This window comes from Solanum dulcamara, chromosome 12, assembly GCF_947179165.1.
Source record: "Solanum dulcamara chromosome 12, daSolDulc1.2, whole genome shotgun sequence".
In the NCBI taxonomy this organism is placed as follows: Eukaryota; Viridiplantae; Streptophyta; class Magnoliopsida; order Solanales; family Solanaceae; genus Solanum; species Solanum dulcamara.
The window spans coordinates 2,978,885-2,996,736 of NC_077248.1; the positions used below are offsets into that span (position 1 = coordinate 2,978,885).

General features: G+C 32.2%; 2 protein-coding genes across 2 annotated transcripts; one reads left to right on the forward strand and one right to left on the reverse strand.

Moving 5' to 3' along the window:
- Window positions 1-236: 236 nt before the first annotated feature.
- On the reverse strand, window positions 237-4,030 carry LOC129877761 (phosphatidylinositol 4-phosphate 5-kinase 6-like). Its single transcript, XM_055953288.1, has 8 exons — window positions 2,769-4,030; window positions 2,143-2,310; window positions 1,888-2,047; window positions 1,638-1,754; window positions 1,356-1,549; window positions 1,015-1,148; window positions 761-836; window positions 237-525 (listed from the first exon to the last, which is right to left on the reverse strand). The coding sequence occupies exons 1-8, from the start codon at window positions 4,028-4,030 to the stop codon at window positions 237-239; spliced, it is 2,400 nt and encodes a 799-aa protein (XP_055809263.1).
- A 1,547-nt stretch (window positions 4,031-5,577) lies between these two features.
- On the forward strand, window positions 5,578-9,705 carry LOC129876463 (nudix hydrolase 16, mitochondrial-like). Its single transcript, XM_055951912.1, has 4 exons — window positions 5,578-6,022; window positions 8,189-8,303; window positions 8,766-8,849; window positions 9,206-9,705. The coding sequence occupies exons 1-4, from the start codon at window positions 5,952-5,954 to the stop codon at window positions 9,473-9,475; spliced, it is 540 nt and encodes a 179-aa protein (XP_055807887.1). The 5' UTR covers window positions 5,578-5,951; the 3' UTR covers window positions 9,476-9,705.
- Window positions 9,706-17,852: the final 8,147 nt, after the last annotated feature.

A 17,852-nucleotide genomic window follows, 5' to 3' on the forward strand; every position in this document is an offset into this window, starting at 1 on the left:
ATTGGCAATTGAAACTTAGTATCAAGATAAAGTTAATTTGCAAGATCCTTTTACAACTTTTTCTATACAATTGCTATCAAAATAGTATATCTACAATTTAACAAAAAAAAAACTTCAAAATTTCATGAAGCATAAGTTCTTCTAAGCTTCAACAGCAAAAAATTGTTGAAGTCCTTCACAAGACAGATCCATCTTGCAGCTTGAACTCCTCCCATCAAATTAAAAACTTACAAGTATCAATTGTCCTCTACAAAAACTTTGAATATGTAATCGCGAAAACGCCTCGAGTATGCCATTGGATCAACTGCTGATATAGAATTTGGATCACATTGTATAGACTTATATGCATGTTCAAGCTTTTTGGTAATATCATAGTCTTGAAGGATATCGATTATTCCGAAAAATAATGTCACATCATACAACTCCCCTGTTGGTTCTCCTATTAGCTGAAAATCAAAGTCATTTTTCCTGAATGTCCTTTCAACTCTTGCAGGCATGTTTATTCCTAAACTTGTTCTAGTCAACCTGCATTGCTCAAAAGATTAATATAAGTTGCATTTTTGATAATGAAAAGTACTTAGAAGATATGTTGCTCAAACTCTTCGAAAATGGTGCCAGGTGCGTGTCAGATCCTAGTAGTGCATTTTTGAAGGATCTGACATGAGAGTGACAACACTTTTAGATAGTCCGAGCAACATAGCTTAGGTAGTCCTAGTTTACTTATTGAGAAGATTGCAGACTTGGCAGATGAAAAACTTACCCTGCAGGATTAAGAAGTAATAGATCCACATCTGATTTAGTAAACCGATGAATTGGTTCAACTTCTGTTCCATTTTCTGCAAACATTAGGGGAAAAAAATGATGCTTTCTTGTTTTCTTACCATAAAGTTTGAGCCTTTATTATGAGGAAAGTTAATTAGCAGTTGACAAATGTAGCTGATCCTAACTTGTTTGGGACTAAGACGTAATAGTATTGACAAATGTAAATGCAAGTGTTATAAGATTAGCACTAACCGATAGGCGTCCTACAGCCAGAAGGAGTTTGATATCCAGTACTAGCATTTCCTTCCTTAAAATTAACACCAACTAAAAGACTATAGTCCATTACTCTTTCCTGTTCCAAGAGCTCACAATCCCTATCAACTTGCCTGCAAAATCAAAGAAATTTTCGAGCCAAAGGCGGATTCAGGATTTAAGCCAAAAAGTGTCGAGAGTTCAATTGAACACGTAATTAAAACTATAAGTCCGCCCCTGATTAGAGCTCTTTCTTGCAATACCAATTAAGACTAGATATCGATATTGATATTCAAAGTTGAATAGTAGTAAAGAATCAACCGTGAAGAAACAAATGTTACCTCCGGAATTCTTCAAACCATGACTTTTGTAGCCTGAATATGAAGTTGAGATCAAGGTCTTTAAGAGTAGTAGTTGTATCAATTTCTGATTCTGGCTTATCTGTGATCCTGCCAAAAGTTGATCCTTTCAAGTCGAACCGTTTATGAATAGTGTAATTGGTGCAGAAGAGATTCCCAATGATCACGAACCGGACCTAATTAAACCATTGAAACAGATTACAAGTTCTTTTGGTGAATAACTTAACTATTGTTCAATTTCAATGCCATTATATGTAAATCTACCTTCTTTTGAGTTGGTCCATTTAGCTTCAGGCAATGCAGGCCATAGTACCTAGTCACAAGGGTGTTCTCGAAAGCACGAAAATGATCGTAATAGGCATTTAGCATTCTTAAAAGTACCTAATGATCATTCATTGACAGGAAAAATCAGAAGGAACCATGTAGTTTGCAGAATGAGGAAATAATGACTTCATTGCAAGGCTCAAAAATTTTGAGCCGAGGGTATATTGGAAACAATCTTTCTATCCCTCACCTTTACTTCTGCCTTTTTCATTGTCTTGATCATATATCTATCATCATTTGTCAAGTAAAAGAAGCTTCCGCTTTTTCCCGGAGAGCTTAGCTCCCTAAGGGGACCACAAATAGACAACATATACTCCGTTGCATCCACCTTGAACAACGTTCTCAAAGCCCTGGACAGTATCATGTCGAATATAACGTTTAGTTTTTGTTCTTTAAGTATACTAAGAAAATAAGTTGACAACATTGCATAGTGAGGCATTATTACCTGAAAACTTTTGGGCAATAATCTTTCCATCTGAACTCACAAGACTGATGGCGCGGCGTACTCTTAGATCCTTCAGGTGGAAATCTTGTCCAGTACTTCTCTTTCGGATCAAAAGCTGATGGCTTGAGATTGAGTGTTGGAGGAGGGCCAAGCTTTTGAACTGTATGCCTGTATGGTTATTCACATTACAAGGTACCATAAACAAACAAAAAGTACTCTTCTTAGCCTAGAAATGCACAATATGACAGATGCTTACAGGTTTTCGATAAGTTACCTACATCGAATGTATAAAGATTTTTTACACTATCAGTGTAATTTGTCCTGTTATAGCAGGCCATTTACCATTTTCTTTCCAGGCTATATGTTAGTAAATTCTTATTATATAAAGTTAAGTGATCTGTTATGTAAATATGTTTTATCTGGTTAGTACATATATAGAACTCAAAGGGCAGTCTGGTGCACGAAGCATCCGACGGTCCGAAAATGGGCCACATCCCCCTACCCTGATGCAACCATCAGCGGCTGATTTCACAGATAGAACCCCCAAACCTATAGGTCACATAGAGACAACTTTGCCCGTCTCTCTCTGAAGAAACTAGAACTGTACATGAAGAAAATTTAGCTACCTGATTCCCAACTGCAAATTGAGCATAAGCTCATAATTCTTATGCCCTTTAGAAATTGTGATTCCTTGCCTTTTGACAATCTTAGGAATCCTAATAGAACTCCCAATTTTATATCCATCAGATTCCAGCAAAGCAACCATTGCGTCGATATCTGAACAAGAATTACTTGTAGTAGCAACTAATGTTGTTCCAACTCCACCTGATAACTGCATTCTACTAAATTCACTATCTGCTGAACCGTCTATCGACATCCTCCTCGTCCCATTACCACCAACATTGTTGTTGTCACTACTGTCCACCACAGGCCTCGACGATGGCATCCTCACCGCGAGTTTCTTCTGTGAAGGCAACACTGAAACCTTATCATTTGGTGAGATTGTACATCCGATCAAATCAACATTAAAAACTTGTTGAGGATCCCATTCAAAATTCCCCCTTTCTAATAATGACTCAGATGGATAAAAAGTCCCATTCAATTCATCTGGATCTCTACTCCAATTCCCAATATAATAACTCCCATCAGCCCAATGAAAAGTACCTTTCCCTTTAGGCAATCCATCTTCCCAATTCCCTTCAAACAAATTCCCATTTTTCCAATACAACTTCCCATCACCACAAATAGTACCATTTGTCCATTCACCAACATAATAATTCCCATTTTTCCAAGTATACTTTCCATTACTTTCTTGTAATCCTCTACACCATTCACCATCATAACAATCACCATTTGCATATTCTTTAACACCATTTCCATGTTTTAAATCCATTAACCAAGAACCTCTAAATGTATCACCATTTGGTGCTGTATATGTACCTGCACCATCCATATAACCATTCTTGAAATTACCTTCATACATTGCACCAGAAGGCCAACTAAATACACCTTTACCTTTCATTTTACCTTTGCTCCAATCGCCTACGTACATACATCCATCCGTCCACCAATACTTACCTTGTCCATTAGGTAAATTATCGACCCAATATCCAGTATAGTAATCTCCATTAGGAAGAAATTTTTCTAAATGATATGTTTCACCATTCATTGGATGGTAATCTTCATCATTGTTTTCTTGATTTTCTTGATCAACATTTTCTTGGTTATCTTCTTCTACTATTTCTTTTTCTTTGTTGTTGTTATTGTTGTTATTATTAAGCTCAGCTTCATCAACTTGTATTGTTGGTCCATGTGTGCCAAAAATTGTGTGGGCTCTTTTTTTGGCTACCAATTGTGTTTTTCTAACGGTTGCTTCCAATGCCTTCATGATTATTTTTGGATCAAGATGAATCTTTTTTCAACATGGATTTCATCATTTCATCAAATAATTTTTTTAAATGTGTAAAAAGACAACAAGATTGTCTTTTTTTGGTTGAAAAATTATGGATCAAACTAGCTATGGTTAAAAAATAAATGTGCAGAGAGATACAAATTTTAGATCACTCTGTTAGTTACACTTTCTTGATCCAACAATATTGTTTTTCCCCCCTACGTGTGATGTAATGGAGGAGACAACTAACAGAAACCAACAACATATGTATTTCTTGTCCATTTTTTTCCAACTTTTTTTTAAAAAAAAAATAAGACATTTAAATTTTAGTTTTTTCATTATCTTTCCTTTTTAATTTTTTTTTGTGGTTTTGAATGCATTTATCACACTTAGGGGATTCGCTGTGAGAGTTGCGTTAGACGAATCTGTCATCAGAATGAGAAGAGAAAGTTAAAGATTATATAAGGGCAACTTTAGAATTCAATTGTTGAGGGGCGGCGAATTCATGAGGCTCATTAGCTCAGAGGTGACCCAAAAGAATGTTGGATCAAAGCGGACAGTACCTTGATAGTTAGGCTTGGGCCGTTACATTTGGTAATAGAGCGTGACGTTCCTTAAATATGATGGTCGGACAAACCTCAACAATGACGCTGAGTAGGAGTGATGGAGGGTGGATGGACTAGGACGAATCACAGTAAAGGACCAACAAGCTTCTATGTCGGTAAGCCTTCAAAGAAGAGGTGAACATGACACCTTAAATGAATTCAATTTCGAAATACGAAAGAAAACTAAAGACATGATACTCATGTTATTAGGCTTGATAATGACATAATCCAATCCGCGAGATTTGTTAAACCAAAGTGAACAAAACATTTTCATAAGCTTTAGTGACAATTGAAAAACATACTGAAGTCCTCTAAATATGGACGTAAATATGTGAATTTCGTGGACAAATGAGATCTAATTATGAAAAAAAAAACGTACTAATTTCATAAAAGAATTGCTATTAAATACTGATAATGAGTTTTATCATGAAAGTATCTTTCGTCATAAATAAAAATGATCACATTTCACAACCAGCAAAACATACAAAAGTAACATGAGAATAAAATGAAAGAAAAATCATTTGAGACGATTTAATCATATTTGACATCCATGTACTAGTCTATAAATATAAAAAAAAACATGTAGAGTAAATATATTTAAAATTAATTACATGTAGTCAGAAATTGTCTTACCAAACTTATAATATTTTTGAAATCCATGTAGACCTAACAAAAATTTTGATACATTGAAAAAAAGATTTGTATGGATAAATTAAATAATATTAAAGTTTAGTCATCTTATAGTGAATAAAATATTGTATTGAAATAAAAATACGAATTGTACAGAATAAAAAAATTGGCTGATCAACCACTCACATTTTTATGGGTTGCAAGCATATGTTTTCATTGAAATTCGACTAAATATATATTTGTGTTTATCAAATTCATTTTTCGGGATTGTAACTTTATTCAAAGCTCGAAGTGTCGATAAAAAAAATATCATTAGATTCGAATCGGATACGTCTAGCTAAAGTATATTGAACCATCCCAGCCTGGGTTGGTCACCTCAGACTCCCATGTTGCTACTCCGATACATGCGCTGCTTTTAACATCCTTTTCCCTTTTTTCTCTTTCCTTTCCCATTGTTTCTAACTTTTCACCATTTTTTTTTGTTGACAAAACCAAGAAAATGGGTACAACCTAATTTGCTGTTTATGAAGGGAAAAAAAGGTTGATTCTTTACAATGCAGAAGGGATAAAGGCGATTCAGTTTTGCTGATTTATCAAAAGGGGGATTTGGAAAATATGGTTAAGCAGGTTTAGGCATTGCTTCTGTATAAAGTTATCGATAAATACTTATTTTTTGAATATAAATGTCTGATTTGGTTGCTCGGACGGGTCGGCATCAACAGCGATATGAAGAAGGCTATCGACTAATTGCTGGGTACTTCTCTTTTCTGTTCTTTATGTTTAAATTTTCTATTTTGTTTGGATTTATTTCAGTTTTTGCTCATTTGGGTTCTGTTTGGTTTTGGGAAATTTTTCTGTTGAATGTGGGTATGTTTGGTTTCTGAGTTTTCTCTTCAAGATTTTATTTTTTCATTAGTTTTTATCTCTACATTGGTGTTTACGTATAATGAGACTATTGATGAAGAGGGTTTTTTAAGGAACAAGATGGATTGCTGTTCCTTCACTTTAGTATTTCCTTTGATTGCATTTGTTTCAGGGTTGGGTTTGTGCAGTTTGATTTTAAGAAAGGGGGCAATTTTTCAGCTTTCTGTGGACTAATAAATTTTAGTATCTTCAAAAAGTTGAAGGCTTTTCGCACCCAAGGGTGTAGCCTAGTGGTTAGTGAAGTTGATTGAGAACCATGAGGTTTAGGTCCAAATCCCAACAGAGATTTCCATGTCTTAGCTTTGGTGGATTGACAGAGTTACCTGGTATCGGTTGTTGGTGGGAGATGGGAGGTATCTCGTGGGAAAAAGTTGAAGTCTTTTCTGAAGAGTAGTACCCAAGAACTGTTAAGATATGGGAATAGGCTGGCATTGTTCTCTTCTAGTTGCTTATTCAAAAAAGAAGTAAAATTTGAGGAGGTAAAAGCAGAAGAATGACTCTTGGAAAGTTGGAGTAGGAATTGAGTGACCCTGTCTATTTTCAGTTTATTTATGTTTTTTGTTTTTTCAGTTACACAACTTTATGACGAGCATAAGATAAAATTTGGATGCAGATTGTCATCAAATAAGCTATTACAAATCAAAATTGGGGTTATAGGATTGAAACAGTATCCAACTATATTGTCTTATAAATTCATTTGCCGATTCAATCAGAAGGAAGCTATCCTTATTCTTCCCACCAGTCCACCACACATACTATCTCCAAGTTTCCGTTCTTATTCTATTTAACATCTTCTTCAAGATGGAGTCTTAACTCATAAGCCATGACTTAAAAACATAAATGAAGTACAAAAAACATGTAGTGAAACTCCCTTTATCCACCAGAGGAATGGAAAGATATGAGAGCTATGAGTGCCAGAGCTACTTGACAGCAAATAAAGAATTCATTCGTCCTATTTCGATCAAAAATTAGTACCATGACTTCACCGAAATAGCCATGGGATGGGATAATTTTTCAGCTGAAAAAAATGTGAGAAGGAAAAAGACTGATGGAAGGATTGCTTCTCTTTCGTAGTTGATGGGCATTGCACCTTGTTAGCACTAGAGTTTGGCTTAGTTCTGGGCTGTTCAGGCTGCAACTTAGCATGGTGACATTGAGTGGGGCTTTGATGTTGTATATTGTTAAGAATAGTTGATTTTCAAGTTAAAATTTGATGTTCGACTCTTTTAAGAGTATGTTATGCAATTGAATATTTGATCTTATCTTTGGAAAGTTATAGAGAAGCAACTGCACAAAGAAAAATTTAGGTACACAAGATAAATCCTTGCATGGCTAGAAAGTATTGGAATATGATTCTCATAAAAAAAATGCTCTGAGAACAGAAGTAGTACGTGATGTTTATGGAGAAAAGATATCTTAATCTTTTGGCTTCTAAAAAGTAAAAAGTGAAGTAAGCTCAAATCTCAAATTTTAGCTCTTCTAATCAAATACTAATCATGTCTTTTAAAGTTGGCATTCAAGTTCACTTTGTGGATGTCTTTTTCTCAATAATTCAGGTGGTAGATCTGACTTTTGTCTTTGGGGTCTCTCTTTCACAAGTACGCAACATCTTTATATGTGTTTCAAAGCCTGTTTGAATAGGCTTATTTTAAGTACTTTTTAAGTTAAAATAGCTTTTAAGCTTTTTTATGGTGTTTGGGTAAAATGAAGAAAGTGCTTTTGAACACTCATTTTAAGGCAAAACGGCTTTAAAAAGCTAAAAGTGAAAAGCTAGGATTTCCAACTTAAAAAAAGCTTATCCAAACAGGCCCTCAGTCCCCTGGTAGTCGTTACGTCGTTTGACGACTTCCATTTGTCAAAGATTTTTTGCTTCTTCAAGATTTGAAAACCGTGGCAATTACTGCTTTAACATCCTGGGTTTGCATTTGAAATCAGAATAATATTGCCTTGGAACTTGTATATTCTGAAATCTGAATTATAGCGAGAGTTGTCACAGGTGTATACCATTCAGGTTCAGAGATATGGAAGAACATGGTGGTGACACATCTGAAAAGATAGTTGAAGTACTGATGATAAACTCTACGAGCGGGCCTGGTCTTCTGTTTCCGAAGGTGAGAATTGTTCTATTGGATTTCAAGCAATACACTTATGGTAGTTCAAATGACTAAAGTATTTTATTGGGCCAGCATTAAGCTAACTCATGTGACTTTATCTTCTGATGGATCTAGAGGTTGTGTCCTCTTTACCACTTGGTATTTCAACCTCATAATTAAGAGATATGCTAACTTTGATCCACTTTGCAGTCAAATTTAACCTTACCATGTTTTAACAATCAGAAATATACCAAGTTTGGCATTTGCAGTAGGTTCTTTTTTTCTTTTCCAGGCACCACACATGACTCGATAGACTTCTTGTTCTTTTCTTAAACTTTTTGTGTTGGTTTCTATTTTTTTGGTTATTAGCAGCACCGTGATATTGGGGAATACGATTAGTTAATTCTTTTTGTTCATGCTTATTTTGCCTTATAGTTGAGAAGATGTCTTTGATTGACATTTCTGTCTTTGTATATACAGGGAGGGTGGGAAAATGATGAAACGGTTAAAGAGGCAGCTGTTCGTGAAGCCATAGAGGAGGCTGGAGTTCGTGGGGATTTAGTGGTGAGATCAGTGTATCCTTTCTTCATTTATTCTGTAGTATCTGGACCCACAAAAATATGTTCTTCCCTGTTGCATGGAGGTTCATCATGTTTTAGTGGGGAAAAAATTCATGTTTTAGTGGGTTTTGCTAGATGTGCTCATTTCATCATGTTTTCCTGTTGGTTTTTGTCATGTTCGTCGTGTCTTACTAGTTAGCATAAAGCTTCCAAGTAACCTCTTTTGATCGGCAAACTTTTTATCTTTAAAGAAGTAGCTTGTGTAAATAACTTGTAGGCTGAAGCGTTTTTAGAAATGACATCTTTTCCTTGTCTTTTGTTATCCATGTATACATCGGATTTATGCCTCTTCTTTTCCAGCATTTCTTGGGATACTACCCCTTTAAAAGCAAAACACTTCAAGACGAGTTCAGTCCAGAAGGTCTGTGTAGAGCTGCCATGTTCGCTTTGTTTGTGAAGGAAGAGCTTGACTGTTGGCCAGAACAGAGCCGCCGGAAAAGAAGTTGGCTGACAATTCCTGAGGCGATTGAATGTTGCCGGCACCCATGGATGAGAAAGGCCCTTGAAGAAGGATTTTTGAAGTGGCATGAGGGTGGTATGGTAAGCACAATTAACAACGACGATGACTAGTTTTTCTCTTAAGTCCTCCCTTACCAAAGACTGAAGTTTATTAGAACTTTTACGGGTAGAAACAACTGTGAAGTTGGATCTTATGTCAACTATAAATCTGCAGAAAAGTAATGTCGTTTTACAAATTGGAGCATGACATGGTCATCATGTTTTGATGATTTATTATCTGGTTCTTTGCTTTCCAAGAGACTGAAGGAAAATCAGCAAGAAAAGAAACAAGAAAAATTATCCCCATCTTCATTATTTTCTATTTTGCTAAGCTACATTTTAAGTTATACAAATTAGTGGAGTAACCAAATTAGTTAGATTACCAGATGATGATTTCCTCTGTAACTGTGATTTCATTTATAATGACATGCACATTATAGCCCCTTGGGGTGTGGCCGTTCCCTAAACCCTGCATGAACGCGGCATGCTTCGTGGACTGTACTGTCCTTTACGTGACAGGCATATTATGGACATTCTACGCGATGTAGTATCAATAATCTATTGTGGGGAGGGCAAAGAAACTTCTTAAGCAGGCCTCACCATGTGTATGCTTCACAATTTAAAGTTTTCTTATGTATGACACTTAACAATAGTTAGTTCTTAGAACTTGTGGCATAATTATCTCTATAGCCAAAACTGAAATTTGGTGTTGTCAATATAACTATATTTGATACCAAGTGAATGGCTATAATTATACATTCAGTCTGCACTCGTGTGTATAGCCTATTAGTCAATGAAGTGGCCAGAGTTACTCGATAATTATGCTGATGGGAGATTTCTTTGCATTTGTCCAAGCTTTAGTGGAGACTGGATGGTAACTATGTTGGTGGGAGATAGCGAGTACCTCATGGAATTTAGTTGACGTGTGTGCATGTTGGCTCCAATAAAAATCTACAAAACCAAAATTTGTAGAAGTTAGCAAGAAAATTGAAATTAATCACTTTCTTCTTGTGTTGAAATTTCATTTCCATTTAAAACTAGCAAAGAAGACATACAATTACTCAACATAGTCCAATATATAATTACTGCATGATATGATTTTAACTTGTGTATACATGTATTATATACATTAGGGGTCGTTTGGTGGCCGATTTAGATGTAAATTATTTGGTAGCTGAGTAAGAGGTAAATTATTCATGTATAAAATTAATACGGTGTTTGATTTGCAATTTAGAAACTCGCATAACTAATATATGTATAAGTTATGGGTGAATATATGTATTATTTTATGTTGAATTAAAGGTGGAATAACTTATACGTATAACTAATACATGAATAATTAATTTTTACATAAAATAATACATAAATTTACTCATAACTAATTCTTACATTACTAATACATGCATAATTCTAACTGATTTCTAAATTATTTCAATTTCTCTTCTTCCTTGTCTAGAAAGAAATGAAAAAGTTAGATTAGAATTGCTTTTAAACTTAACAACTTTTGGTCAATTTTAGAAATTAGTCATTTTTAATAGTATATCTTTTGACTGTTGGTAACTTGGTCATTGTACATCCACGAAGCTTCTAACACCAATGCACTTATTTATTCCTTCCGATCTAAATTAGTTGTTATATTTTACTTTTTGAAAATTAAATTATATGAACTTTAATTAATAATTTAAATATATATTTTTCATCAAATTGACATGAGTACAGTTCCATCTTATAATATTTTTTGTATAACTTATGAATATTATTATAAATTATTTAATTAAGGAAAAATTATCTATCTACACATCATTTTTTACCATATTTTCTATTATTCTCTACCATATTAAAATATTATAAAAATTCCTCTTTTTTCCTTAAAATTTCACTGATCCAGATACATAACTCCTCAACTCCATTCTACGCGTTTCTCTTCTTATTTTCACTCCCTCAATCTCTTCCTATTTTCACTTCCTAAATCTCAATCTCTCCCTATTTTCAGTCTCTCAATCTCAGTAGTTATTTCCCACAATTTCAAATTTGTTCTCTCTCCAATCAATCTATGAGCCCGTTTGGATGGGCTTTAAGTTGGTCAAAATCAACTTAAAGCCCCTTTTTAGCTTTTGGATGTGTTTGCCTAATGCTGACTTTAAGTCATAAAGTTCTTAAAGTCAGTCAAAAATGAAAAGTTAGAATTCCTAACTTTTTTTTTAAGTGCTTAAAGACATTTTCTTTTACCATGAAAATTACTTTTATATCCCTTATATTTTAACTAAATTTCCAAACTACCCTTTTTATTTTTTTAACCCTAAAATTCACATCATTTTCCTCATTTAAGCACTTTTATCCAAACACTCAACTGCTTATTTATAAAAATAACTTCCAGCACTTCAAAGTTCTAAAAACACTTCATACATAAAAGTTATTTTTTTAAGCCCATCCAAACGGGCTCTATATCAATTTCCTCAAGGTAGTTTTTCTTCTTCAATATATTTTAGTTCATTGATTTTTTGTTCTATATTTTTTTTTTTACTTTTCATCTACAAAGTTTTGATACATATGGATAAAGGTCATTTTTTTAGTATTTGAATTACCCAGTTAGCATCACATAATATTGATTGTGTTTATGATTCTAACGACGATGATTTTCTTGAAAATATATCCAAACGATTGCACGGTTCATTATCAATGAAGAATTAGAGTGTGGAAAAGGTGAAGTCGAAAAAGGATGTACCTTCGACTTCTAAAGTGAATGTGAAAAAAAATCACAAAAAAGAGTAGACAAGTTGGATCTGCAATTTCTCACCCTACACTACCTAAAGGTATTAATTTGTGGTGTATTTATTTTATGTTGATTTCTAATTTTGTCTATGTTAGTTGCTTCAATGTTCTAATACATTACCCATACATGAAGAGAACCATTATGCAATGTATCACGATTTGAATTCAATGATTAGTCAAAGAAGGATGCATCTTCGTCTTCAAAATCGATTGTGAGAAAAACGCTCCAAAAAAGGAGAAAAATGTCAAGTTGTTGGTGGCTTCCGGTAAGGACTTTGGGTCTAGATCCATGGGTGACGTCATTATTGAAAATGAAAAAAGGCTACGAGAGTTGATACAGAGCAAATGAGAAAGTATCGAAGAATTTATTCATCATTTTCTTTTTGTTTTCAGTAGATCAAATTGTTGTCTTTTTTCTTCAATTTTTTGTTGTTATTTTTTTTCCTGATACATATGGATTTAGATTTTAAATGTATCTTAGTTATTTTTATTTCTTAAATTAATGTATAATGCCTTCATTTCAACATTATGATACATTATAATTTTATCATGCACAATGTATCGTGTTCAAATATTTATTTTGATACATCAGCTTAATTTAGTGAAATACAAATTAGTATGTATCATGTTCATACCTATACTATTACAAATTTCGTTATCTTTTTACTACAATATACATACAATCAAACTTATTTAACTAGAAAACTATGTATTTATAGACATTATCAAATTTTATAACAATATCAGTTTATATCATATTCATATTTATGTATATGACACAATATTGATAGAGCAACTCGTTGATTTTTTTATTTTTTATTGTTAATCTTTTTATGATATATATGGGTTCTCGTCTATTTTCATATCTCAACTTGTGTGCCTGACGCCTTTAATTATTTATCTGAAACATAATTATTATAATTTGTATAATTTACCATGTATCAGTTGTTGTTATGTATTTGCAGTTTTTAATTTTTGTTCAGACTTATTCAAATTAGAAGATTATGTGTATGTACACATTACCCAATAAATACACTTGATACATAAATCCTAATGTTCTATAGCTACAACACTGTAAATTAAATTAATTGATATGTATATGATACATAATATATATCAAATTCAATGATTTTTTAATTTTATTACATGTATCATATACATATCAAATCACCACTGTGTTATGTATCACACACAAAAAATGTTATTGGGAACAATTACATCTATAAATGTACCTTTTATAAAATACAATATTTCTCAAACAAAATAAGATACATAAATAATAATGTATCATGCACTAATTTTTTGGGCATGATACATAACTTCAAACTTGAACTAAATGTATTTGATACATAGAAACTACCACACAGTAATCTATCAATCTCAAACCTAACATCTTGTGAGCAACAATTACTTATTTAATGTATCTAGTAAAAGTACAGTACTTAACAATTTAAACAAAATACATAAATAGTAATGTATCATGATAAATCTATCAATCTCGAAAACACAATTCAAAAACGGTTACACAACATTATAAAAGGTATGGATGATCCATCAAAGTTATGTATCTCTTCAGCATTTTTGTCTATTGTATCAATGCATAGCGGATACATTGAAAATCCAGGCTCTTGTTTCGTCACCTTAACATATAATTTTACTCGTATGTCATTCCTAATAATCATTGGAGATGAATTACCTCTGCGATGTGTCGGATCTCCAAATTTTCCTCGACTCATCGATCTCTAATTCAGCTGAAATTGCTTATTTGAGATTCAAAAAAGCATTTATTTGTCCAACAACTATTTCACTACTTTTGTATCGTTCATATCTCACCTCATTTTTCCAGATTTCAAATTGTCTCAACAACATTGATATATTCATCATGTATCATCTATTGTTTTTGACTTTTTTGAATCTGTTATGATTTGGGAGAGAATTGAGAGAAGAAAATTTGAAACTTGAGTTGTTTGAATCTGTTATGATTTGAGAGAGAATTGAGAGAAGAAAATTTAAAAATTGAATTGTTTGAATCTGTTACCATTTTTGGTTAGATTGATATCTTTTTGTTTTGCTTAATTTATGGGATTTTTAAAATTTGAATTATTTGAATCAGTTACCATTTTTGATTAGATTGATATCAATTTGTTTTCCTTAATTTATGAAATTTTCCATTTTTTTTCCTTTTTTAACGTAACACCTTGTTACATTATGTATCTGCAGTAATGTATTCGGCGTATGAGTTATGTATCCGAAAGTTATAAAAATAAAGAGATTATTGTAATTAAAAAAATGATAGGAATAAAATATAATTTGCTCCTTATATTATGTAATTCCTAAAATTTGTACTTTAATTAATCTAATTCAATTTAACTTTAACGATTAGCGACCCAGAAAACAACTATAATTTCAAACAGAAGAGTTCAATCTCATCATGCTTTACGTGGAATATTGGAACTATTACTTTTTTCGAATGGTTTTAGTATTTATCAAAAAAAGATTCCTACTTTACTTCCATTAAAGTTTTATACCTTTTCCTTTTCTTCCACTAATATCAAGATATACAAAAACTGATCCAATATTTAAATATGACAAATTCTATGTTTAGAATCTTTTATTGTAGAATTGATTGTATTCGTTAAATAATATAAGTTCACAATTAGTATTTATTATAATTTTAATAAATTTTTTATATAAACTTATTTTTTTTATTATCGAAAATAATGAATTTAATTGAATCCGTTATCAAAAAATTGCATCGCACTACTTTTACTAAATTTTGTTATTCTGCTAATAATTTAATTAACAAATCCTGCAAATGCATTAGTGAAAAATCACGAAGCAACAAGGTAATAGGCTAATGATAAATATCTTTCTAATGATAGTGTAAACAATAAATTTTCGAGTCGAGAAAAATAAATAATCAAGATTAGAAAATTGAAGTAATAATATTTAATTTCAAAATATAGTGCGTGTTACAATCTCTATGATAATCCTCTGATTCTTCAAATAATATGAAATATGTTGAACTTGAATTTGATTTAGAGTCAAGGGCTTGAATAACTTGATCTTGAATCTTCGTCTTCAAATTTGGATTTAAATTACTCGTCACGAACATTTGTACGGTTATGACGAATAATAAGTATGAACAAGTAACTTGATCTCGAACTTTTTGATATTTGCCTTCGTTCTTGATCTTGAACTTGAAATTAAATTTGATTACTTGAACTTTGTAGAGAATTTGCAGCCTCTGATCCACGAGCTCTCTTCTTGCTTCTTATTCTTGAAAACCTCCCCCCTCTCTGAGAATAATGAGGACCCCTATTTATAGTTGTAGGGAGTGATATGCTTGTGTCATTTGATTAGTCGGTTTGAACTGACCAATCAGATGCCTATGGTGAAAAGCTTCAATTTGATTGGTCATAACATGTCACATATACACGTGATATTATTTTAGTGACTCATTTAATTTGACTTGAATTGCCACATAACTTTGACATGTGACATGATTTTAGTGGTTTATTTAGTTTGACTTGAATTGCCACATAACTTTGACATGTGGCATTATTTTAGTGGCTTATGTAATTTGACTTGGATTGCCACCTAATTTTGGCACATGACATGATTCTAGTGGCTTATTTAATTTGACTTGGATTGCCACATAACTTTGACACGTAGCATAATTTTAGTGGCTTATGTAATTTGATTTGGATTGCCACCTAATTTTGGCGCATGACATGATTCTAATGTCTCATTTAATTTAACTTGGATTGCCATATAACTTTGACACATGGTGTGCTTTTAGTGGCTCATTTATTTGACTTGAATCGCCACATCATTTAGACTATTTTTTAAAATTTAATATAGTCTAAATTAATTTACGAATTTAAATTCAATATAATTCTAATGCTTACCGATAGCAATAATTTAATTAATTAACGTATCTTGGAAAAAGTTGATTTTTTCTAATTATTAAATTATTTACTAATAATTTAATGAAAATAATTTATTAAATTACTTTGTGTTGGTACAAATGATATTTTGTTGGGAAGCATCTATCTCCCTTGTCAGGCGGCGCTAGAAAAGGAAATACAAATGTAGTAAGTAAACATTTGTCAATATTGACCAAGTAACCCATACAGTTTAGTTAATTATAAATTGGTCCACTATATTTCTCTTTCTTTAACAAAAAATGGTCAACTTTACTTGTGTACTATTTGAAATTAAGTAATTTTATCCTTTGTAAGTTTTGGTCTAATATTATCCTTGTCGTTTTGGTCCGTGATCTATAATAGAGTCTCAGCTCAAAGATAATTTTATATTATAATAAAAAATTGAAAGGTAGATTTGAATTTTTTTACTTGTAGATTTGAACACGCGTGAATTACCTACTTTATATTAAAGTTTTGTAAAATAACAAAGATAAACATGAAATGATATATATATATACACAACAACAACAATTCAGTGAAATTCCACAACGTGGATCTGGGGAGGATAAAGTGTACGCAGACATGACTCCTATCAAGATAGGACGACTATTTCCGAAAGACTCTTGGCTCAATAAATATATATAATGATAAAATTGGGATGGTGTAATAATTTGTTGTTTTTAGTTTGTGATTGAAAATAGGTCTTTTTGCTAACAATAGTATTAACATCTAGACATGTAGGGTGAGAGATTTTGGTCAACATAACCAAATCTATTTTGAGAAACATTTATTGACAACTATTAAAGCCACTAATTATCATATGTTTGACTATGATGCTTTAATCATTACTATTTTCATTTATGGGCTTTTCAACAAACTTTGCTTCTTGTTCTTTTTGTATATTCCAAAGTTTCAACAACTTTTATTTAGTATAGCCACATCCACCAACGATCATCTACCTATGATTAGCCTAAACAATTAGTGCAACAGTGTAATTTTGTGAAGCATAATACGAGTGAAGCGAGATTAAGATGTTTCTTTCATAAGAAGAGAAGGTGTGTGTGGAGGTTTTAATAAGAATGTGTGAACGTTTAACTATAGTAAATTATAAGAGAAGTAAAGGTAGGCCAAAGAAAAAACTAAAAGAAGTGATTGGACATGACATAATATATCTCTAGCTCATCGAGGATATGAGACATGACCCTAGATAGGAAAGTTTTGGAGGTCGACAATAAGAATAGCTAGAAAGCAGTAGATAGTCATTTTGTATTATATTGTATATCAAAACTCCCACTGAGAATTCAACCATCAACGAATATATAATGAGGTGATTGAAATCTCTTCATTCTTAAATCGTGTTTTAAATTAATATAAACAAAAGCTTCCAACTAACAATAAATTAAATCAAGGCTATCGAATTCAAATACAAAAGAAAATATGAAATGAGTTTGCGTATAATTTTTAAACAAAAAAATTATTTAAATTTATTCTCGAAGTATTTGATTCATCTTAAAATTATCTTTTGTTTACTTATCCGTCTGTGAAAGCTTTCATTGTTATCTTTTGTATTAAATATGTCATTTAACTAATGATTGTCCGTGTAGACACATAAATAAACAAAATGTTCAAATCGTTAAACTATCTAGTGAGTTTATATATAGACAGTATAAAAGCATATTTTTGAACAATTGAAAAGGTCCCATATGAATACTTGAAATAAGTTCCAAACATACCCTTCCGTGACTTCT